The 23,509-nt window shown below is 34.2% G+C and overlaps 6 protein-coding genes across 7 annotated transcripts; 3 read left to right on the top strand and 3 right to left on the bottom strand.

Annotated features, from left to right (window-relative positions):
* Nucleotides 1-539: 539 nt before the first annotated feature.
* LOC116112792 (transcription factor MYB35) lies at nt 540-1,848 on the top strand. The gene is made up of 3 exons (XM_031398922.1): nt 540-672; nt 768-897; nt 1,092-1,848. The coding sequence occupies exons 1-3, from the start codon at nt 540-542 to the stop codon at nt 1,846-1,848; spliced, it is 1,020 nt and encodes a 339-aa protein (XP_031254782.1).
* Nucleotides 1,849-3,756: 1,908 nt separating this feature from the next.
* On the bottom strand, nt 3,757-5,274 carry LOC116112889 (agamous-like MADS-box protein AGL82). The gene is made up of 2 exons (XM_031399014.1): nt 5,137-5,274; nt 3,757-4,825 (listed from the first exon to the last, which is right to left on the bottom strand). Exon 2 carries the CDS (start codon nt 4,817-4,819, stop codon nt 3,848-3,850), a length of 972 nt encoding a protein of 323 aa, XP_031254874.1. The 5' UTR covers nt 4,820-4,825; nt 5,137-5,274; the 3' UTR covers nt 3,757-3,847.
* A 618-nt stretch (nt 5,275-5,892) lies between these two features.
* Nucleotides 5,893-8,336, bottom strand: LOC116112791. The gene is made up of 8 exons (XM_031398921.1): nt 8,246-8,336; nt 8,039-8,155; nt 7,783-7,918; nt 7,473-7,635; nt 7,089-7,217; nt 6,710-6,904; nt 6,330-6,452; nt 5,893-6,220 (listed from the first exon to the last, which is right to left on the bottom strand). Exons 1-8 carry the CDS (start codon nt 8,334-8,336, stop codon nt 6,128-6,130), a joined length of 1,047 nt encoding a protein of 348 aa, XP_031254781.1. The 3' UTR covers nt 5,893-6,127.
* Nucleotide 8,337: 1 nt separating this feature from the next.
* LOC116112790 lies at nt 8,338-10,851 on the bottom strand (the record flags this gene model as incomplete). Its single annotated transcript, XM_031398920.1, has 9 exons — nt 10,610-10,851; nt 10,437-10,517; nt 10,230-10,346; nt 9,974-10,109; nt 9,668-9,830; nt 9,284-9,412; nt 8,905-9,099; nt 8,525-8,647; nt 8,338-8,415 (listed from the first exon to the last, which is right to left on the bottom strand). Coding segments are annotated over exons 1-9 (1,134 nt in total), but the record flags the coding sequence as incomplete, so codon positions are not given.
* A 1,073-nt stretch (nt 10,852-11,924) lies between these two features.
* Nucleotides 11,925-15,796, top strand: LOC116112847 (putative rRNA methyltransferase YlbH). 2 transcript variants are annotated; one of them, XM_031398972.1, is made up of 10 exons: nt 11,925-12,064; nt 12,145-12,233; nt 12,357-12,455; nt 12,996-13,100; nt 13,208-13,312; nt 13,592-13,730; nt 14,530-14,645; nt 14,748-14,804; nt 15,189-15,432; nt 15,543-15,796. In XM_031398972.1, exons 4-9 carry the CDS (start codon nt 13,044-13,046, stop codon nt 15,297-15,299), a joined length of 585 nt encoding a protein of 194 aa, XP_031254832.1. In that variant the 5' UTR covers nt 11,925-12,064; nt 12,145-12,233; nt 12,357-12,455; nt 12,996-13,043; the 3' UTR covers nt 15,300-15,432; nt 15,543-15,796. The 2 variants fall into 2 exon arrangements, with proteins under 2 accessions (XP_031254832.1, XP_031254833.1); XM_031398973.1 differs by having other exon boundaries at nt 11,931-12,233.
* Nucleotides 15,797-19,444: 3,648 nt separating this feature from the next.
* On the top strand, nt 19,445-21,308 carry LOC116112848 (CLAVATA3/ESR (CLE)-related protein 25). Its single transcript, XM_031398974.1, has 2 exons — nt 19,445-20,001; nt 20,914-21,308. The coding sequence occupies exons 1-2, from the start codon at nt 19,700-19,702 to the stop codon at nt 20,951-20,953; spliced, it is 342 nt and encodes a 113-aa protein (XP_031254834.1). The 5' UTR covers nt 19,445-19,699; the 3' UTR covers nt 20,954-21,308.
* The last annotated feature ends 2,201 nt before the right edge of the window (nt 21,309-23,509 follow it).

Raw genomic sequence — 23,509 nt, 5'->3', positions numbered from 1 at the left:
AAAAAAGTTGGGAAGAAATTAATCCACCTTTTCAAACATCTTCCTTGGTGAGTAAAGAGCAATCACCTTCATCTATTCAAGTTGATATTTGGTATCAAATTTTATTCTTGTGGGTCAAATTATAAGGCTGAAGCAAGCAAGGGATGCTACTGTCAAGTGCCATAAGAGTTGCATTACTTAAGAAACATGAGGAATCCTCCAAAATAAGAAATAAAAATAAAAACTATGAATTATCACACCCAAAATGTACCTGAATAAAATGCTAATGTAGGCAGTTCAAGAGAGAGAGAGAGAGAGAGAGAGAGGAGCATTATTTTGTGATGTCAAGTTAAACCGTTTCTCGCAGAGGGTGAAAATAATCATGCAATTATTGTTAATTTTGGAGCCAATTCCATGCTTTTCTTGCCTTCCCATTAGTTAAACTCTTTTCTTTTTCTCTATTAAAATGTACTTGTAAACAAAGGTTTCAATTGCATCACCATTACCTATACTAATTTTCTCTCACTTAAAATTTCACCATCTCTACCTCCTCTCTCTCCATGGGGTGGCCGCCTTGTTGCGATAAATCGAATGTCAAGAGGGGTCCCTGGACTGCAGAAGAAGATGCAAAAATACTTGCTTATGTAGCCAGGCATGGCACTGGTAACTGGACTTTAGTTCCCAAGAAAGCAGGTCTAAATTAAAGGCTAATCACTTTTCTTGCAAGAAAAGTTAACTCTTTTTTCATCACATTTTATGTTTTCATGAGTTTGGTTTTAATTTTACAGGACTTAACAGATGTGGCAAGAGCTGCAGGCTTAGATGGACTAATTACTTGAGGCCTGACCTTAAACATGACACTTTCACTCCTCAAGAAGAAGAGATCATAATCAATGTTCACAAAGCCATTGGTAGCAGGTGAACTTTAAGTCTTTAACTCATTGTAACTGACCTTCTAGAAGATCCTGTGTCATAATAACAGAACTTAACTTCCATCATAATGTACAACTGTCTTAACAGCTTTGTTTTTTTTTTTTTTTTTCTGTTACTGGTGCAAACTGAACGACTTCATTCTCTCTTTCCAAAATAACTTCATTTCTTTTGTGGTGCAGATGGTCTCTAATTGCAAGACAGCTTCCTGGAAGAACAGACAATGATGTGAAAAACTATTGGAACACTAAGCTGAGGAAGAAGCTTTCCAAGATGGGAATTGATCCTCTTACTCATAAGCCTTTTTCTCAGATGCTTTCTGACTATGGAAACATTAGCAGTTTCGCGAATGTTGGAAACAGTTTTGGAAGAAACATCAATACATTAATGTCCAAACCTGAATCATCTTTAGTGGTTAATGAGTTTCGGAATATTAATGAGATGATCCTGAAGCCAAAGCCAGAACTTTTCCAAGATAATTTACGTTTTGCTAACAACAACCCATCATGGGATTTTCAAGTGTCAAACCAGGAGACTATTCAACCTTATTTCTCAACTGTAGTCACCTCTTCTTGTTCTTCATCCTCTTCATCTACTATCGCACAATTAAGCTCATCAAATTCAAGTTCCGGCCAACCCTTTCAGTCTCAAGCTGCGCGGCCTGCATCGCCTCCTTCTCCCTTTAGTTGGAGTGAATTTCTCATCTATGATCCTCATATGTCTATGGAACATCAGCAACATTTAGAGCTTGAGCCTCAGGGGATGTTGTCTTCAACCAACTCAACTTTGACACAACATGAACAAGAGAATTCTGGGGCATACAACAAATGTGCTGATGTTTCTTCATCTTCCACAATTTCTTTTGTGGATGCCATTTTGAGTAAGGACAGTGAGATGAATTCACAATATTTTGCTCTTTTGAATGGCTCTTTTGATTAATCAAGTTAAGAGTGTTTAGTTTACAAAGGGTGATTCCTCTAGTTATGAATTAGGCGGTTAGAATTTCAGAAAGCTTGTGATGATTCTGCTAAGATTTTTTTTTTTTGTTTTTGTTTTTGTTTTTTTGATTTAATAAATGAGAACATTAACCATTAAATTATAGACACTAATGACTAGTCGCATATCTCGCCAATTAATGTAGTATTATGAATATTATCTTATCATTTGGGATACAAAATCATTATTTTAATAGAGTAAACCACTTTTTCCCACCCTAATAATGTCTTAATGACATTTTCTTACCTACAAACTTTTAAAATATCACTTTTCATCCAAATGACACATTTTAATAACACTTTCCCACCTATCCTGTCAATCGTCGTCCGATTCCGGTATCATTGCGACCCCAAACCATCACCATTTTCTTCCTCGATCATCATTCACCAAAACCCCTCTAACCTTACTATCGTCGACCCAGCCAATCGTCAGCAATCAAGCGATTATAGCTTGCGCAGTTATCCCTCACAAGTCAAATTACAACTAATCAAGACTATCAAAATACAATATTCTATTACCAAAAGACTCACCGACCTCCACTTTTCAAAAACCCCAACAAAATAAACCGAGTTTGCTCTCCATTCGCCGCTAAATCAGGAAGTGTATTTTTTTGGGTGAGAAAATGATATTTTAAAAGTTTGTGAGTGAAAAAGTGCCGTTAAACTATTATTTGGGTGGGAAAAAGGTAACTGATTGATACAACTACCTTAAAAAAAATTTGAGATTGTTACAACGGATTAAAAATCCGAAGAGAGGGTCAAATCAATACAAGACACTGGAAAAATCTGTCACAGATAATCTTCTTTTCCCTGTATAAAGAAAAAAGACAAGAGTCCAGAGATACTCAAAAAAACATTCTTCAAGTTTAATTTATCCCCTAAAAATAGCTAGCAATATTATCAGAATTACATTAACAATAAACCATATCAGATGGCACCTAATTATAGTATTTAACAAGCATCCAGATTCAAGTTCTCCTGAATCCAAGGGCTACAAAATTGTTTATTTAGAATAAGATCCACCATTTGGTGAGCCTAAAAGATATCCAAACGACCGAGCTCTCCTCTAAAAGATTTCTAAAGATCAGCCACAAAATCACAAGGACAAACTGAATCCCAGAATCAACTGACCACAAATCCCAAAAACCAGAAGCCATAACCTGGTTTATGGAACAAATTAAATAAGATACACAAAAAGGGCAAAAAAACAAACAAAACAAAACAAAAGTGTCAAAGAAATTAAGAGGGGTAATTAAAGAAGCAGTGATCAATCAATGACAACATTGCAAAGATCATCTGTTTCCTTCAGGAGACAGGGCTCGTCCGGCCGCATATGGAATGATCTACAGATTCTTGATCCTAAAACAGGCCTTCCGGTTCCTACAGCGAAACATGATAAGCAACTCCCAAACATTGATACCAATGGAGAGGGGAATCTGCACCAGAAGAATAGTATTGATTCTTCAAGTCCTGGAGCACCAATCCCTCCATCTCCTTCAGAAAATGAGGCTGTTTCTGATAAAAAGGTTCAAGGCTGTGGTCTTTCTGCACTTTTCGGACGATGTAGAGGGTAGCATTGTTCAATGTCATTCCTTTTGGTAATGTAAAATTCTTCTGGATATACTTTTTCTTTTACATTCTTTTGCCACATTAATTTTTTCATTGCATTCTGAATTGTGATTACAGGAATAATGCTGTTATAACTTTCATAACAATCATGAACATTCCTTGTTAAAGAAGTTAAATTTTTGTTTATCCATTTATCTCTAATCTTCTACTTTGAAACAGATAAATTTATATTGAATCTTTCAAATACTAATATTGTGAACAATGAAATAAAGAGAACCCAACACTTAAATAGACTTAGAATATGAAGGCTAAAACAAATATTAAATCATCCCAAGTCCAAGCTCATTAGAAGCTTTTATTGATGAAACAATAAATCACCCCTGAAAGTTCTGCAACATTTCTCTTTCATTCTTGAGTCCAAACCTGTTGGCGTCACGATAAAACTCGTTGACTTGAGAACCGAACATTTGAGAAGAATTACTTGGTAGAACAGGAAACTGATCAAAAGGAGGCAATGGCTGCATAGTTGGGCCACAAAAGCGCATAGCTCTGGGATTGTTGAACATCACATTGTCTGGCATTGTAGGTGTTGGAATTGGATCAAAATGCATAGGGTACTGCAGTTGAGTGTATCTCGCCACATTGCCACTAGACGCATCGCCAAATTGAGTATAATCATCCCCGTTCATCATCATTATCGCCATTGGATTATCAAGAGGTTTACAATCCAATGGAACTTGATCATATGGATAATAAGAAGCCAGTGGCATGTCAAGTGGCTTCACAGAAGACAATGGGAACAAAACTTGACTATGTTGATTAGAATTGCTGAATCCAACCAGAACCCCTGATTCAGAACCTTCCATCAAATTTTGTTCGACTTTTAACACTTCAATCCTCCTTCTGGCAGCTTCAATTTTAGTGTCACAAATAGCAACTAGTACTTTAAGTTGATCAACAGAAAAACTGTTGAAACGATCATCCCATCTGGGGAATTTCGCTTCCAAATTAGCCTTGTACAGTTTAGTAATCTTGTCATCAACTTTTCTCTTTCGACTCGAAAAGAAATCAATCAAACTCTGAGGTCTGTTTCCATGTGCCGAAAAATCCTTCTCCCTATACAAATTGATAACTTCCATCACATCTTTTCGCTCCTTCGGCCAAAAATCTAACTCTGCAGGGTGATTCTGCAGTTTTGGACCATATATTATCAGGCAAGTAGGGACTCCACAAAGTGTGGAAAACTCTTGAGCTTTCTTTTTCAAACCCTTCTTCCTCTTTTGATAGGTTATCATACGAGCCTTCTCCTTCTCAATCAATTCCATTGTGAGTTTTCCGCGCCCCATCTTTATCTATCAAGTCAAACAAGCTCAGTAACAAAATTTAGATTCATCAACTAAATGTATGATCTGAGAATATATAAACAAAGTGACAAAAAGATTAAGAAGAAATCTATGACATATACAAACTTAAGATCTTGAACAATAAATTCCCATATGAAAAATCTTCAAATTTTTACACTGATTTTAACACTTTTGCTCTTCTGGGTTGGTGTCAAAGAGGCAAAAGTCAGAGAGTTTAAATATGAATAGCTGAAAAAAGGTAAATAAATAAATTAACAAGAAGCAACATTTTGCATAAACAATGAAGGAAAATAGAGTACCTTAAGCTTCAATGGCTTCTCGCAGGCCTTTAAAAGATAAAATATGGAGATTTCATAGCCCTTTATAGGAGGCAGGATTTGATTTTACCAACAATTCTTGGCTTTCTTTTAAGTAATTCTGGAAAGAAATCAAAATTATTGCTTTGTTTTTGGGCAAATTACTGTCAAGTCAGAATATTTAGAACTTGCCTTATGAATGAAGGCACCAAATATTACATACTGCTAATTTGTAGAGACTTCAATTTCCTAAACTATCACCCAATAGAATATGATTTTTTGATATCAAATCTTACATTGTGCTAATTTTTAGGGACTTCAATTCCTAAAAGAATATATTCAATTAGAATTCTCATATTAATCTTGATAAGAATTGGATTATGTGACAATCAAAAGAGTAATACCTAATTGATTTATATTTTGTATATGTAACACTACTCTTAGAGAATTATCAAGAAGATGTGAATACAAAATTAACAGAAGAAAAGAATAAAAAAAGAGTGGAAAATATGCCATTCTTTATCTTGCATATATTGTATACAGCTTCTTATCTCATTATCATAGATAATATAATATTAAATATACAAAATTGCCTGCCATAAGATGGATGAAATAGTTGATATAAAAAAGTTACTGTATTTATAGTATAGCACAGATTTTTATCCCAGGTTCTGGACTGGTGTACATGTTTCATTGAGGGTACCAAGAACAAATGAACATGAATGTATATACCGATCATCATTTCTAAAAAATAAAAAAAATAAAAAAATTAAATGAAGAGAATTTGTGTATTTTATTTGTTTCATTTTTCGACGTCAGACTGTACACTCATATAATTCCATGAAAAGGAAACTCACAAATTGCAAGAGATTACAGGGGGGAAGCAAATAGAAAGAAAAGATAATGGCTATAGCTCTAAATCAGTACTACAAGTACTACATTCATCAGGAAACTTGAACCGTACTGTCATTCCCTAGATTTGAGAGTCTGTTGCTTATAGGCCCAGTTGACGATGATTAGCGTGGTCAATTTTATTTAATCTTATGCAACATAAGATATTTTCGGGCAAGTTTTCCGCCTTACTTTCCTGTTTGAATGTAAAAAGATTATGTAAGATATACATCGCGCGTAAATCTTGAGAAAGATTAGAAATTAACCGTTTTGATAATAATAATAATAATAAAAAGAAAAAGCACCTGAATTGTTAGGGCAATATCCAAGGTACACAGCTTAAATCTGTCCTGAAATGCTTCGAAACCTTTCCGAGCAATGTAGCTGAATCTGTGCATGTCAATATCAATCTCAAAGTAGTTTCCTCCCTGCAAGAGATATCATATCAGTCATCTTGAGTAAATGACTGCTTTCGATTATTCAGCTTAGCGGATTAAAATAAAGAAAGAAAGAAAATAATCTAGCAATCACAGGACGCACGCAAAGCAACAGCACAAGTGAAACAAATTGGTTTTCCTAACCAGGTAAAAGCCTAAACTATCAATTTGGTTTCACTTTTATCATGCAATCTTCTTGAAAATCACAATAGTCTTCGGGCACTTAAAAAGTTACAAAGAAATATTACCAAGTAAAAGTCATGCTGAGGACGTGATAAAACAGGCTTTTCATTATATGCATTCATAAGCTTCTTCTCAGTTGCGCTTAAATGAAGATCTTCGATGTTTGTAACTCGGCCCAAGAGTTTCAACCTTTCCCTAAAAGGCGCAATTGTATCTAAAGGGAAACTTTTAACCCTCTCCACTTCATCGTTGATTATCCTCTGTGATTGAGAAAATATATGGAGATAAACAGGTTAATGAATAATTAAATAACAAAGAGGTACAAATCAGATAAGTCATAAACCTACTGTTTGATGCAGAAACTTTCTATAACAAAGAACTAAATACAAGCTAAATTTAAACCTATTGCAAAACTTCAAAGCAGGGAAGAAGCTATCATCTTACATTGAAATTTTCTTGGAAATGAAGTGGCAAATCCTTTGAGTAACTTTCAGATAACTTGAAGTAGAACACCAAACTCATTCCTTCTCCATCATTTTCACTTTGAAAGACCGTGGCAGGATATAACGGCACCTGAAGGTAAAAAAAAGTTTCATTTACTAAAACACTTTTGAAATCTGTTTGATACGAAAGAAAAACAATATTCTTTTCCCATTTTGCAGATAAAAAGAACAAGAATAATAGCTTAGTGTCTCGACAGTCTGTGGTTGGACTTCATGGCAACCACTCGGCAATAACTTAATTTAAAGCATCTTTCAACAAGTAATTAACTTAATTTCAATAGATAAATTGAGATTATGTGCAAATGAGACTGAGCTGTAGAAGTACCTGGACATTGACAACAAGAATCGAAGGGATTTCTTCACGAGAATTCATAGCAGGAAGTTCTACAAAACGAGCTATGTGATCAATTTTCCGAGGGGATAAGAAGACATCAGCACCAAAGGGGCAAAATGCAGCATAATTAGGAGCAAACTCTTTCTTCTTATCCCTGTAATCAACAAAATAAACAAGAATTCAATACTAAAAATTCAGGTAGCTAGTAGTAATTTACAAACAACTACATTGCAAAGAACTAAAGACTTGGAATATAATGCAATCACTATATGTTTAATTAAACATAAGTAAAGTATCTCACCGAAAATAGTTCTGTCCCCGGACTTTAAAGCTACTAGGTGCAATGGGTGACCAAGAATCAGGAAGATTCTTATCTATGGGGCAAATTTTTGTCGAGGAACCTGCGAGTGGTCTTTTTGTAAGACCCTTAGGTGAAACTGTAACAAAAGAGAACAAACTAAACGTAAGATTGCCATCCAAATTACAACATAATCAATTCACTAAACTCGAAATTGAACAAATTAACAAAAGGTTGCTCTCACCTAATGGTAGATTACCATGTCCGTCCCTGAATTTAAAGGAAAGTTTTGAAAATGAGGAGAGCTTTGCAAGTCCTTTCCTCTTTGATTTTGGTGTTTTTGGAGACAAAATGCCCCCATTTACAGACACAAAATCTGCACAATCAAAATAACCAAACCCTTAATTCCAATGAACAAAAAAATCAACCAAATCACCAAAACGATTTGCAAAATTTAGCCACGTACCATCATGAACACTGTAAAATTCCTCATCCAACTCAGACTCCAAAATTGAACGAGAATCAAACCAACCTGAGTCCAAACTTCCTGCCCACATGANGATGATTAGCGTGGTCAATTTTATTTAATCTTATGCAACATAAGATATTTTCGGGCAAATTTTCCGCCTTAGTTTCCTGTTCGAATGTAAAAAGATTATGTAAGATATACATCGCGCGTAAATCTTGAGAAAGATTAGAAATTAACCGTTTTGATAATAATAATAATAATAAAAAGAAAAAGCACCTGAATTGTTAGGGCAATATCCAAGGTACACAGCTTAAATCTGTCCTGAAATGCTTCGAAACCTTTCCGAGCAATGTAGCTGAATCTGTGCATGTCAATATCAATCTCAAAGTAGTTTCCTCCCTGCAAGAGATATCATATCAGTCATCTTGAGTAAATGACTGCTTTCGATTATTCAGCTTAGCGGATTAAAATAAAGAAAGAAAGAAAATAATCTAGCAATCACAGGACGCACGCAAAGCAACAGCACAAGTGAAACAAATTGGTTTTCCTAACCAGGTAAAAGCCTAAACTATCAATTTGGTTTCACTTTTATCATGCAATCTTCTTGAAAATCACAATAGTCTTCGGGCACTTAAAAAGTTACAAAGAAATATTACCAAGTAAAAGTCATGCTGAGGACGTGATAAAACAGGCTTTTCATTATATGCATTCATAAGCTTCTTCTCAGTTGCGCTTAAATGAAGATCTTCGATGTTTGTAACTCGGCCCAAGAGTTTCAACCTTTCCCTAAAAGGCGCAATTGTATCTAAAGGGAAACTTTTAACCCTCTCCACTTCATCGTTGATTATCCTCTGTGATTGAGAAAATATATGGAGATAAACAGGTTAATGAATAATTAAATAACAAAGAGGTACAAATCAGATAAGTCATAAACCTACTGTTTGATGCAGAAACTTTCTATAACAAAGAACTAAATACAAGCTAAATTTAAACCTATTGCAAAACTTCAAAGCAGGGAAGAAGCTATCATCTTACATTGAAATTTTCTTGGAAATGAAGTGGCAACTCCTTTGAGTAACTTTCAGATAACTTGAAGTAGAACACCAAACTCATTCCTTCTCCATCATTTTCACTTTGAAAGACCGTGGCAGGATATAACGGCACCTGAAGGTAAAAAAAAGTTTCATTTACTAAAACACTTTTGAAATCTGTTTGATACGAAAGAAAAGCAATATTCTTTTCCCAATTTGCAGATAAAAAGAACAAGAATAATAGCTTAGTGTCTCGACAGTCTGTGGTTGGACTTCATGGCAACCACTCGGCAATAACTTAATTTAAAGCATCTTTCAACAAGTAATTAACTTAATTTCAATAGATAAATTGAGATTATGTGCAAATGAGACTGAGCTGTAGAAGTACCTGGACATTGACAACAAGAATCGAAGGGATTTCTTCACGAGAATTCATAGCAGGAAGTTCTACAAAACGAGCTATGTGATCAATTTTCTGTGGGGATAAGAAGACATCAGCACCAAAGGGGCAAAATGCAGCATAATTAGGAGCAAACTCTTTCTTCTTATCCCTGTAATCAACAAAATAAACAAGAATTCAATACTAAAAATTCAGGCAGCTTGTAGTAATTTACAAACAACTACATTGCAAAGAACTAAAGACTTGGAATATAATGCAATCACTATATGTTTAAACATAAGTAAAGTATCTCACCTAAAATAGTTCTGTCCCCGGACTTTAAAGCTACTAGGTGCAATGGGTGACCAAGAATCAGGAAGATTCTTATCTATGGGGCAAATTGTTGTCGAGGAACCTGCGAGTGGTCTTTTTGTAAGACCCTTAGGTGAAACTGTAACAAAAGAGAACAAACTAAACATAAGATTGCCATCCAAATTACAACATAATCAATTCACTAAACTCGAAATTGAACAAATTAACAAAAGGTTGCTCTCACCTAATGGTAGATTACCATGTCCGTCCCTGAATTTAAAGGAAAGTTTTGAAAATGAGGAGAGCTTTGCAAGTCCTTTCCTCTTTGATTTTGGTGTTTTTGGAGACAAAATGCCCCCATTTACAGACACAAAATCTGCACAATCAAAATAACCAAACCCTTAATTCCAATGAACAAAAAAATCAACCAAATCACCAAAACGATTTGCAAAATTTAGCCACGTACCATCATGAACACTGTAAAATTCCTCATCCAACTCAGACTCCAAAATTGAACGAGAATCAAACCAACCTGAGTCCAAACTTCCTGCCCACAAACAATGAAACAAACAAAATCAAACCCAGAACAAAAAGATTTTCTTTATAAAAAAAACCCATCTGACATTAGCCCTCAGAAACCTTGAAGAGTTAATGTTTTATCAAATTTACGAGAAGAAACATGGCGTTTTGTGGTTTTCTTTCGCTTCAAGTTCTTCTTCTCCTTGAAAAATCTTGACCCACAAGCTCCCATTACTTCAAATCGATGAGCTGAGTGCAGAGTTTCGAGTGTTCTTTATTTATTTATTCGTGAAAATGGGAAGATCCACCGCTAAGAATTTCAATGACGGAACTGTTTTTCGTTTGTTTTTCAAGTAGTTTGTTTTGCGAGCCCATCTTTGACTTTTCAACGCCAAATTAACGATAATAACGTACTTTGACGACAATTCTGGGGTCTTACGCGCATGTTCGATGCTCATCGTGGGACCCAAAAGTGTGCCACGTGGACTCTGTACCTCGATTTCCACACCACGTCTTCTGAAGAGTTAGTGTCTGAAATCTTTACGTGTTCAAAAAAGTTTTCGCACGTGCTGATAATTGGAGAAGTTACGAGAACTCTCTACGATAAGTTATTGCATTTATATTCGAATTTTATTTGTTAATATATTATTATTATTTGTTTGAAATTATATTTGTTCAGTATTGTCCATTTAGTCTGTTGCAACTGTGTATATACTTTTCCTTTGAGCTAATTTTGAAGGTTGAGTTCTATCCAAGTTACTTTATTATGTTATTAAAGTTATTTTTATTTAAGTTAGGTTTGTATCTTGACCGTGTAACTGAACGTGAAAAAATGTGTTAAAATTTGAGTTTAGACTTTGATTGTACATGTTGAGCGTGCGAGAGGGTATAAGAATTGTAAAAGTTATATTTGTTTCATATCAAGTTCTATCTGAACCTATCAATCATTATTATTATTATTACTTATTTTTCATGTTTTTGATTATTTTCACCAAAGATCCGAGCCTCTTTGATATGTGATAGGATCGATAAAGCTCGTCTTTGCAATTGAGCATCTTATTGAAAAGTGAATATGCAATGACAATTTGTATTTATTGACGTGTTATATTGTTGATGTGAAAGCGGCTTAAAACTATACTTGAAATTAAAAAAAACAAACAAAATGTAAAATTTGCATTTGAAATCACAAGTAAAACAACATTCCTTTTATGTCTTTGAACTTCCAAAACGAAATTGACTTATTTTAGGAATGCTTTTAAGATTACAATTTACTAATTAGTTAAATTGATTATATTTAGCAAATAAATTGAGCCTTGGGCTAGAACAACTTGGGCTTTGGAAAAATTGAATCAAGTATGGGATTTGGGCTTTGATAAAACTTAGCCCAAATTAAAGATGTATAACGAGATTCTGCTATCTTAGAGCTACTTGGAACAAAAATGGCAGTCTCATTAGCTTCTCCAATTCTATCTCCCCTGAGCTTCTCTTCTAAAACAAACAGTCTTCCACCCTTTAACGCCACTTTCTCCACACCCACTTCCGCAAAACGATTTCCCCTTTTTGTTTGCTCTTACAGTAAGCTCAAACAACTCCACTTCTCTCGCTTTCACTTCACTAGGACTTGACTTTGTGTTGTTTTTGTTTTATAAAATCAGATCCTGGGTTGTCCAGTGAGGACAAGAAAGAGTTGCTGAAACAATACGGGCTTGACCCGGAGTAGTTTTTATCTGAACCCTCTTCTAAGGTTGTTTTGAAAAGATTTGAAGTTTGAAACTTGATGAATTTGCTGCCTGTGGTGTTTAAAAGAGTTTTTTTTTTTTTTTTTTTTTTTTTTTTTTTTTTTTTTTTGGGGAAATGGGGTTGTGAGAGTCGAAGGAGAAAGGAAGTGCAAAAGAGGGGAAGAGGATCAAAGCTTGTGTCAGACGAGGAACCTCAGGAATCAAGAACCACTCATAAACTCCTTCAAGTATGTGCTTTCGTTTGGTTTTTGGTGGTTTTAGTTTATCTCAATGAAACATTAGCCCTATTTATATATGTGACTAGTATACTTAGTTTCTCTTGCTTTACATTAGCCCTATTTATATATGTGACTAGTATACTTAGTTTCTCTTGCTTTATTTTGGAAGCTTTGTGATGGTTGTATAAAGATAAATTCAGTTAGAATCATTGTCCACTTTGGAATATTTTTTGGGTGGAGCTCATAGGATGTTTGACAAATGGTAATGGAAGTGTGTTGTTTTGATGGGGTTTGAGAGCTTTGTGGATTTGAGCTAATTTAATGTGTTAATATAGTTCACTGGCTCAACTTGATTGAGTTTTTCATTGACGGTGGTTTTCCTCGGCAGATAATTATGTTAGTGTTTTTCTTTTACATGTTTTTTGAAGTTACTGAACCATATGTCTAGAAATGAATATCTTTGGTTGTGTATTATTTCGTGGTAGAAATGATATCGTTGCAAGTCCTTTCTGTTATAAATTTAGAACATACCTATTATTGCAATTGTAGGTGCTTGGAGGAAAGGCTAAGAGAAAGAAATTGCTGTCTCCAAAGGGCATGGATGTGAGACCAATGATGGAAGTAGTAAAGGGTGCAGCCTTTGATATTCTGCAGGTACCATCTGTGACACTATCTAATAATAATTACCAGTTAGATTTGGAAGTTTAAGTTTTGGATTCTATTGATTTGGATTAAGAATAATTTATTCTTGCTTTCTTTAGGTAGCCAGTGGGTCTCCTGCATCCTTAAGGCCTGGTCGCTGGTTAGACTTGTATAGTGGCACTGGATCTGTTGGTATCGAAGCTATCAGCCGAGGATGTTCTGAAGTACCTCTACTAACTTATACATGTATCTTCATTTGATGACATATGATCTTTAGTTATTGTTGGTGTCACCTTTGGTATTTGGCAAGCCATAAAAATAATGTATAAACTCATAATAGGTTGAACCAGCTTTCTTATATGATATAAAATCAGAGCTTGGGTATTATAGAACAAGATTTTGATATGTTTCCTTTACTTTTTATTTGTACTATCATAACTTTGTTCGCCTTCCTTTTTAGTATATTTTATTGTAATTTCTTGTTTGTATCTGTAAATTCATAGGTGCATTTTGTCGAGATGGACCCTTGGGTTGTTTCCAATGTTCTACAACCAAACTTGGAATGGACTGGGTTTCTTGATGTTTCATCTATTCATACTGTTCGTGTTGAAGATTTCATAGATCGAGCAAAGCAATTCATAGGTTTGTGGTTCTCTCTTTCTCTCTTTGATTTAATAATCTAATGAGATATATGGAAGTATCGGATCTCCTCATTGAAGCAACTTATTCTGGATATTTACCTTTTTATTAATGTCTAGTTCAAAATAATGGTAAGTGGGTTTTGTTCCCGCTGGTCTGCCTTGATTTCCTGAAAGCCTTCACACTAAGAGGAACATAATACAATCATCTTTGAACTTTGATTACTATAACTTCCTCACCTCTTTGTAATATGTTTGAAGGATCATAATGATACTGAGAAACCACAGGATGTGCGGTTTCATGATAATATATCATTTGGAAATATTCATTGAGAAGATTGAGAATCTTTGGTCTCTTATATTATTTTCTATGTACATTTTCATATTTGATGATCACTATCTGAGAAAGAGGTAACAGCTTGCAAGAAATCCCAAAGAATGGTACCTCAAAAGGCCTTGAACAATGAGAAGAACAAAAACTTTGATAGATGCATGAATCATTGTAGATTCTCGTAAACCACCTCAAACTTTACATGATTATATGACATGTTATAGCTAATCAATTGTATCGTAGATTATAATATTTTATCAAATTAATAATATAAACAACCATTAAATGATAATAGACCTTTTGCTTTCTTCAGAAAAATGCTATAAAAATGTAATGATTTCTTAAGAAATATTGATAAAAAATTTCAAATTGGCTGACAGCTTTTTTGATGATAATATCTGAACTTCTTTCATTACAATCAACTTCCTCTTATATCCATATTTGTTACAAATCAAATTTTGCATGAGGATAGGTAAAGATGGAGCGTTTGACTACATTAGCGTTACACCTCCATATACAGCAGTGGATTATGGGGTACTTATGGATCAAATTTCAAAGTCAGCCTTAGTTGGAAAAGATACCTTTATTGTGAGTAGTTATTTCTTATTTGCATCTTCATTATTTATTTTTATATTTTATATCTAATGTTCTTGCTAAATTTTCTTTATCTTCTAAATTTTAATGGTGTAGGTAGTGGAGTATCCTTTAAGAATAGATATGCTGGATTCATGTGGATGTCTTGTAAAGGTAATCCCTACAGTCAGTAGTTAGTTTATCCACGTGTGTGTGCTTACTAAAAGAACTAAAAAAAAAAAAGGATGATATATATAACTGCTCTTCTTGTTACTTGGAAATTGTATTGTATGATAAAATCTTATATACTTATCTGAAGGTTCAAATAAGGTGGCAGGTGAGCTGCTTAGTTGGGAGCTTAGAGAAGTTTCTAGTGCTCACATGTCTTGAAACTGAATTTTACTTGAATATTTTTCTTTATGAGATGACAATTTGCTGTCATTTACCTAATTGGAAACATGGTTTTAGCATGCCACATATTGTGATTTCTTAAATCTGACTGAAGTGATATGTGTATGTTGTATGGAGTTATTATTGATTATGTGAAACAAATTCCAGATAAAAGATCGAAGGTTTGGTCGGACACATCTGGCAATATATGGACCTGAGTGGGCGCAGAAGAAAAGAAGGTCAGAAAGGACGCTTCAAACAGTAGTAACAAAAGTTTGACTGCACTATGATCTGAGGTTTAGTAATTTTGCAGTGGATACATTGAAAGTGAATGATACATCTAGAGGCTGTAAAATCTACTCCTCTAACCTCTGGATGATACACTTGCCACTCCACTCCAGGAATCTTCATGGTAATTCATGGTTATTATAGATGCCATATATGCTACTATTTATCGTCAGGTTTGAATTAGTTTCATGTGTATTTTCTGTATATTCTAAGAACATTGTTTTTATCTTGCAGGTCTATTAGTTTATATTTTTTGGATGTTTAATGACCATGAGGAGGCTGATTTTCTCAAAGTTGTAAGGAATTTATGAACTAATTCTGTACTTAGATTAGTTGATATCTTTTACTTATAACCCTCACTGTACAAGTTATTAAGTTGAACATTGTTGTTAGAACTCATTGCCTACTTATTATTGGGTAGTTGTATCTTTTTAAGTTCAAATATGAATCCATATATTATTTTTTATGACAAATTAGCTTGTGGTTCACTTATCTCTAGATTTACCATGGTCACGTTTGAATTTAAGCTTTGCATGTATTCCAAACTTGCTGTCAAATAAAAAAAAAAAAAAAAAAATTCTTTGCTGATGTTCGAGGACTGTAATATCTCTTGTAATTATACATAGATCCTGAGAAAACCTTGTCTAAAGTTCTACAAAAATCCTTGCTACATGAGATACAAATATTAATGACACTCTTACCTGGAACAGTTTGGCAACTTTGTGATGGTCTTATGTTTTGGCTTAAATTTTGAGAACTAGCCTGTCTTGATTATTGTGCAATTCTTGATCTATTAGTTCTAGAGGGATGAATTTAGTTTGACAACTTAGTGATAAAAAACTATCCAAATCTGTGTATAGCTAATTTCTAAATTTTATTTTATTCTTGAAATCTAGTGTCTTGCTCGGTTTTTAATTCACCATGATCACTGCCTTGGTTATTGAATGAACTTGGTGTTTCAAGGTTCAAGAAAGATAACTATCCTCGTAAAGTCACAATACATTTTGACAAGTTGGATATTATTTATTTATTTTCTTTTAGGTGGGGGTAGGGGAGGAAAGTATGAAAAAGAATATATCTGAACACTGTTTACATCACAACTCAGTTTTGACCTCCACTTTGAATGGAAGAAAAATACCTTATGGCTTTAAATATAGACTGGTCTTGTGTTGGAGGTGATTCTTTCTGTTTTTCTTGGAATGTTTTTGAAGTGTCTAAAGCAATCATTGGGTATGGTGTTCTTGTAATTCATGATAGAGCTACATTTTATTGGAGCTGGCGGCGGAAAGTGCATCCCAAGTAAAACCTGTCCTGCTTTACTTTTTAAATGCGAACGAGGTTGCATAAAGTGCATGTTGTTGCACCTAATATGTTTCTATTGTATAAAATCAACATTGGGTTCTCCAAATATGTATACATGTTACATGCCTTACTTGTGTCTTTATAGGAGATGGGTTGTATCAAAAAACACTGTGCAAAAGCACGAAACCTATAAAGAGAAGAGCACTTTGATTTCGCTGGGGAAGATGGACCACCTCAAATGATACTTTGAGTTTAAATGAGGAATCCTTCTCTTTTTTGTTTATTCATTTATATGATTTTCCCAAGACAAAAGGAACTTGCTTAAGCAACAAGTAAATCTTAAAGCATACAGTTGTGCTACACTAAGTTAGTAATGCTTATATTTGTGTGCTAGGTTTGAGCATGAGTTCCAGATGATTTAGTTCAAGGTTCTTTATGCTAGTCTCGTATATAGGAAAATAAAAACTATTAATTATTGTACATGTAATACACAATTATGTCAAGGGAATTAAAATTGATATGTACATGTTGAAGTATGCCCAATTTTTTAACTCAATATTTGATCAGGTTTAAGACAGGCTTAGTGCGTACTGGCTGAATGACTTTAATTCTTTGAGAACTGGTTTGGGGATTTTATTTATTGAGTTAACTGGTAGCAAGTATTTCTACCTCATTTTTATTTATCTTTCGGTTTGGCCAATGTACACCAATAGGTGACTGAGAGCGTTTCCTTTCCAGGAGTTTTGAAACTTCCTTTTCAAGTATTCATAATGTATTTTCCAGTGCAGATTTTTATGTTCTCCATTGCGGTCACAGCATGCAGTTTTCTTATCATTATCCTTCTTAGGTATATCATTTACTTTTGTTCTTCTTATTTCTTTGTGCTCTCTCTTTTATTTATTTATTTATTTATTTTATTTGTTGGAGATTGAAAGAAATAATTTCAGTGTAGTGGGAGTTGGGACCATTCAAGAAAATTTCTTTTGAGAAGATCCTTTTGTGGGACCTAATATATTGGTATGCATGAACCAACTGGTGAAGAAAGAATTGTGACCTTTAGCGGACCTTGCATTTCCCACATGATTGAAAGAACTGTCCCACAATTATCATTGAACTGCATCGCCTTAGGGGGAATCCCAAACTAAAGATCATGATTTGTTCATAAAATCATAACTGGCTTTGAAAATGACAGATTCCCATCTTGTCCATCTGGAACAGCAACAAGGATTCCTTAGAAACCAGATCTTCAGAATTTATTTGCGCGTAGTATTTTGAAGCTATTAGAAGGAAAGCTGTTCTGATAACCTACTATTGGTCTTCTTGCAACTGAATTGACTGATGCAATAAGGCCAGCTAGATTATTGATTAATTACTTTCACCAATGACAGTGAGTGACTTTCTGTTCAACCACTGGGGAGACAAAAAAATGTTTTTGTGATTGACCATATGTGCACAGCTACTGCTAGTATTTTGTTCTTGCACAGTGAGCTATTCATTTGTTTGGTGTTTTCAAGTTGTTCTGTGTACTTTGCTATATGCTTCTGGATTCTATAGCCTGCTCAACCACTTGGCTATTGGTGGATCATCTCCTCCGGCTACCACTTTCTGAAAGTTCTATTGTGATGCCAGGGCATTACTAATGAGTTTTATTATTAATAATAAAGTGTCTACTTGGTCTATTGCTCTGTAATCCACCTTGTCATGAAAATCAATATAAGAAGTTTTGGTACTTTTTGAAGATTATGCAGAGCCACTCATCTTGTGGTTGCTCAACCGTGTGCTATTAATTATCTTGTGACTTTCATTTCATATATCTTGGTGTGATTCTGCATCTTGGTACATTGATTTTGTAAATAAATTATTCCTTTGAAAACTTTGAAAACTTTTTCCGGATTCTTAGATAACAATAGGATTTGTTGAGAGTGTCATGAGCTCCTCTTTTTCTGAATGGTATGGAAACCATTCTTGCACTCATGTACATTTGTGTCGTACAAAGATTGTTGAGGTAGTATTCGGCAACTTGAAAAAATTATCTTTGATGTGGGAATGTCAATAGAATACCCTAAATGATGAATGGTCTATTATATTATCCATGATACTGTGGTCCATTTTTTATGTGCTAAACTAGGGGACCACTAACAATTATTGTCACAGTATCCCTGTGACTTGAAAAACTCCAGAGAGCAAGAAACTCTTAACCGTTAGCTCTGATTGCAGTTTCTAAAGTGTTTTGTTTTTTTTTTCTTTTTCCTTGGTGGGACTCGTGGAGCCTGTCTGAATGCATCCTTTGACAAATTGCCTGCAACAGTTTTCTATGCATTTTGGTTAAACCTTAGCCAAAATGTTACTGCAGCAAGAGATCTGTGACTCCAAGCAAAGCTGATATATGCTTTTTTCCATCCAATAATTGTTGTATTATTATCAAGGTCATTGATGGAGTCCTTCGTTTCTGTTAGTTTGTCCAAAACATCTCTTTGAATATATACATATACATATATTTGATTCTTTTTGCTTTGATAGGCTGGTGCATTTGTCCATTAGTTGTAACTGTGCCTGGAGAAAGAAGCTCGTGTATTCTGGCAAGTTTTGATTGAGTAATCAAGATTTATCTATCTCTTAAGTTGTGCCATGAATTGGCACTTCTTCTCTCCTAATTGTTCCATATTGGCACAAGGCCCTATGTTTGTGGAAAGCTTATATTTCATTAGAGTTAGGGGAGAGAGTGAGGTCCCCTAATTATCACTGCATGAAAATGCACAAACCAAAGCCAACAAAGGGAGCTCAAATGGGCCCAGTTAACATATAAAGCAACAAGGGTAACAAACTTTTCTGTTTTATTGGTCATGCTTCTCTCTCTCTTTCTTTCTCTCAATACTGTTGCTTCTATTCTTCCTACCTTTAAATACAACCAATAACTCCTTACCCGCCAAGTTAAAACATCTAAGATACTTGTCTTGTCCAAGCTTTCTCTTCTCATCTTTTCTCTTCTTTTTTTAACTCCTTATTTAATATCTTTATATACATTTCAATCCTCTCAACACCAGCATGGTTTTGAGTTCCTTGTTCTATGCTTTGAATGTCCAGCCATTATGCTTCGTCAAGAGCTTGTAGGAATTAACAAGCCAGTTGGAGAAATGAGGAGTGGCAGCTGGGGTTTGAGAGTTTGTTTAGGGGCTGTTGTATTGTTTGGGATCATTTGGCTTTTGTTTATTGGAATCTTAGCAAACCATGCAACCACAACCACCACCACAACAGTGACAGTACCGTCAACTGAAAATTTCAGGGACTGGAAGTTGATTCAACCAGAGAAGCTTCACACTCATCAGGACTTCGATCTCCACTATGTCAACAAGAGAAGAGTACCAAATGGACCTGATCCCATTCACAATAGGTACACATTTCCCTTTCATTTAACTTACATATACATATACTCCCATTATCTTGCCGAAAGAAAGTACAATAGGAGAAAGATAGTAGTTATCAACCGGTAGTCCAATTTGCAATGACTGAACTTGTATATTAATGTGTTATAAACTGATAAAGAAGCTAAAAACAGATGCTTATGCATCAAATGAGTCTATCATTCTCAATTTGGTTATGCAAATCCTCAAGCTTGTTTGATAAAATAAGAAACTCTTTGTTCTTTTCTTTTTTGGGGGGTCATGTGGGGGCATTAGTGTATTAGAAAAAGAAAATATATCTATGCAACTGCAATTTTATATATAAAATGATATCTAGCAAGTAGAAGAGACATTATAAACTCATTTGAATTGTATGGAAGCAGATAATGGTTTTACTCATTAGTCTTTAACTAAAGCCTCTTTAACTATCAATCTTTCTCTTATTTTGATGAGGTTGAAATAAAGACATTGGGGAAAGCACTTGACCACTTTAGATATGTTGATGGAGGGAAGAAAATATTTTCTTTCCTTTATATTGAAATTCAAATATTCACACAGAAAAATCTACTATGCCATGTAACTAATCTCCTCTTAACAAATTAACAACCATCATAATGAACCTTTAAAGTCTTTATAATACTCTAAAATGGAACTCCTTTCTGGAAAAAGGTTTCCACTTTACAAATAATGTGTGATCTAACCACTTTGTGAAATGCACTTTCTGGTTTAAGGATAAAATGGGAAGTCGAAACAAACATCATAAAGAAAATTTCTACCATGCTGAGAGATATGGATATCAAGTCCTTGTAAACTTTTGGGTCTTTTGTCAGTATTATCAAATGATCTCGTTGTGACTGATTAACTATCTATCTCATTGATCTTCTGGTGAAATGTTCCTTCAGGAGAGTAGTAAAGTCAAGACAACCACCAGGCAGAATCTGACTGTGGATTCCATTAAAGAAGCTTCAAACTTCTGCAAAAGACAATGTACAAGAATTCTTATATTTTAAGTGCTTTATATTTTAAGATGTGTTCCACAAAAAAATCATGTTATGGCAAAGATTTGCAAATGGGAGCTTGAGGCTGTTCTCAAAGTTTCTTCATTTTTCCATTGCTAGTAACCAGATTGTGCATGCCCCATCTTTTATATAGCTTGTAAAGTTTATTACTGGTTAAAAGTTTTGGAAGATTAAAGTGTTATTAGTGTATGAGTTGAGTGACTGGATGAAACTGTAAATGATTCATGGGTATTGAAAGAACTTGAACAGCTTCCCGGCACATTGAAAATAAGTACAAAAACAACTTTTAAAGGTGACCCACTAGTATTTGCTTGTCCCTTGTCAATTCTTTTGTGAGAGATTCTTGGATAGAATTTTGATTCTTGGATAGAATTTTGATTTCACTTTCTATGAAAGCAAAAAATTAGCAAGAGTAAAACAATCATTTAAACTTTATTTCAATCTAAATGTCGATACCAATTGATTGAATCGAATTTGACCAGATGATATCATTCAATTGAATTTACCGAAATGTATCGTATAACTTTTCTTGGTAAGAGAATTTATTAATGATTATAATAACTGTTTTAACAACTAATATTAGCCTAACTTAGCATGAAAACCTCAAATCAAGGAGCAAATACATCAAAATGGATCAAAATCCAAGAAGGTGAGGTTAGGTTTTTAGGATGGATAAAAATTTATAATTTTATGATTAATTTATTGGATTGGCTTTCTGAATTTATGCTGATGGCATGCCTTGTCGTGTGCTCAACGACCAGGTAAAGCAAAATCCAACAACTAAAGCTGCACAATTCTCGAAATATGTTTTATTATATACATTTTAAAAGTGCCTATCGAATTGTATAAAAGAAATAATTGCCTGCAACTTCCATTCTATAAAGTACCCCATTGCCAGACCAAGATTATTCTTCTAAAACAATTTCCCATGTTGATTTTGCAATAATATACTCTACAGCATTGTAGTCTAATTACACAAGAATCCTACATGTTTCCTAATAGTATCTTAGGCTGTTTGGTTAATTATTTTTACCTATATTCCCAATCTTATTCCCCAAATAATTTTTGATATATTATTTCAGAAATATTATCTAATTTTTTAATTATTTTTAGAACCCCATAAGGTTATTAATTTTATTAAATACCTCCTGAAAGAAAAGTTTAAAAAATACAAAAATACCCCTGTGACCCATACTTGACAGATTCTGGCAACCACCGTCGTAGTAGCTAATCTGCCACAACGTGAATTACCGACCAGAACTGGCCGGTAATTCACGATCTGGCCGTCAACGACGACCAAAGAAATGCCCATCGTTGACCGAAAACACGGCCATATCTTGGCCATCGCTGACGGTCAAAGATGGCCATCATTTTGGCTTTTTCCGGCCGTCAACTGCCATACAGGCTGTAGATCTGGCCTTTTCCGGTCAGATTCGTGGTGAATCTGGTCGGAAAAGGCTATAGCAACGAGTTACGACCGATCCGACCGGTCTGTATTGTAATGAGATTTTCCGGTCAGATTCCGGCGGTAGATGCCGAAATCTGGCACTACAGGTGGTAGGGTATTTTTGTCATTTTATATGTTGGGGTGTTTAATTAAATTAGTAACGTAAAGACTTTTTTATAAATTTTTAAATTTTATCTCGTAATATTCCTTATTCAACTACCTAATATTATTCCCAAAATCCTATCTAAAATAATGAACCAAAAGCACCCATTTTTCATCTAAATGATGTGTTAAGAAATCCTCTATGAAAATTGAGATTCTTATAATGTAGGGAAAATCAAAGAAGGATTTTGTTTGGGGGTAATGGTTTCTCCAAAGTGAAAAAAAAACAAAACAAAGCAAAGAGATTGAGAAGAGCCATATCTGTTGATTGCTTTTTCTTTCACTTTTCTTTTGCTCCTTTTTCTGGTTTGATTTTGAATGGTTCGAGAAGCAAGCAAAGACTTGGTCCAAAGTAAAATTTTATGGAGCTTTTTGTTGCATGGTATGGGAGACATATTGCAATCTCGTGCACTTCTTTTCGTTTTAAAGTTAAACATTTATGCTCAAAGTTTTTTTCTTGTAAATTTTTTTAGAAAACCCTTTTTTGAGTAAAAGTGCTTTTTGTTTGTAATAAAGTGCTTCTCAAGTGGTTATTTATCAAACAGTTGATTATATTTTAGATTAAATGCTTTTGTTTTTGCTTTCTACTTCTTTAAACCCATCTATGCAACTTAACCCAGACTTGCTATTGAACAAAAATGCAAGATTTTAGGCCATTGTTATTGCATTAGATATTTTGACTGTTCTTCATTTGGCTATGTTCCATTTAAGCCCAAATGGGCTTCCTCTGGGGAAATTTGATACAAAGTTTTTCTAATGTTTAAATAGTCTTAACGTGTATTCTAAAGTTTATGTTTATTTTCTGACGTATGAATGGTCTTCACATATATTTTGAGATATATGTTAAGACCACAAAATTATAAAATTTAA

The sequence above is a fragment of the Pistacia vera genome, unplaced genomic scaffold (assembly GCF_008641045.1).
Source record: "Pistacia vera cultivar Batoury unplaced genomic scaffold, PisVer_v2 Contig67, whole genome shotgun sequence".
Taxonomy (NCBI): domain Eukaryota; kingdom Viridiplantae; phylum Streptophyta; class Magnoliopsida; order Sapindales; family Anacardiaceae; genus Pistacia; species Pistacia vera.
The sequence above is the reverse complement of the archived record's forward strand: the minus strand, read 5'-3'. Positions and strand labels throughout refer to the sequence as shown.

Coding starts and splice junctions, on each gene's coding strand:
- LOC116112792 (XM_031398922.1), top strand. CDS start 540: ATGGGGTGGCCGCCTTGTTGCGATAAATCGAATGTCAAGAGGGGTCCC. Junction 673..767: donor TTTAGTTCCCAAGAAAGCAG/GTCTAAATTAAA, acceptor TTAATTTTACAG/GACTTAACAGATGTGGCAAG. Junction 898..1,091: donor CACAAAGCCATTGGTAGCAG/GTGAACTTTAAG, acceptor TTTGTGGTGCAG/ATGGTCTCTAATTGCAAGAC.
- LOC116112889 (XM_031399014.1), bottom strand. CDS start 4,819: ATGGGGCGCGGAAAACTCACAATGGAATTGATTGAGAAGGAGAAGGCT.
- LOC116112791 (XM_031398921.1), bottom strand. CDS start 8,336: ATGTGGGCAGGAAGTTTGGACTCAGGTTGGTTTGATTCTCGTTCAATT. Junction 7,218..7,472: donor TTCTTGTTGTCAATGTCCAG/GTACTTCTACAG, acceptor TTTTACCTTCAG/GTGCCGTTATATCCTGCCAC. Junction 6,453..6,709: donor CTCAGCATGACTTTTACTTG/GTAATATTTCTT, acceptor TATCTCTTGCAG/GGAGGAAACTACTTTGAGAT.
- LOC116112847 (XM_031398972.1), top strand. CDS start 13,044: ATGGATGTGAGACCAATGATGGAAGTAGTAAAGGGTGCAGCCTTTGAT. Junction 14,646..14,747: donor TTGGAAAAGATACCTTTATT/GTGAGTAGTTAT, acceptor TTAATGGTGTAG/GTAGTGGAGTATCCTTTAAG. Junction 14,805..15,188: donor CATGTGGATGTCTTGTAAAG/GTAATCCCTACA, acceptor AACAAATTCCAG/ATAAAAGATCGAAGGTTTGG.
- LOC116112848 (XM_031398974.1), top strand. CDS start 19,700: ATGCTTCGTCAAGAGCTTGTAGGAATTAACAAGCCAGTTGGAGAAATG. Junction 20,002..20,913: donor CCTGATCCCATTCACAATAG/GTACACATTTCC, acceptor ATGTTCCTTCAG/GAGAGTAGTAAAGTCAAGAC.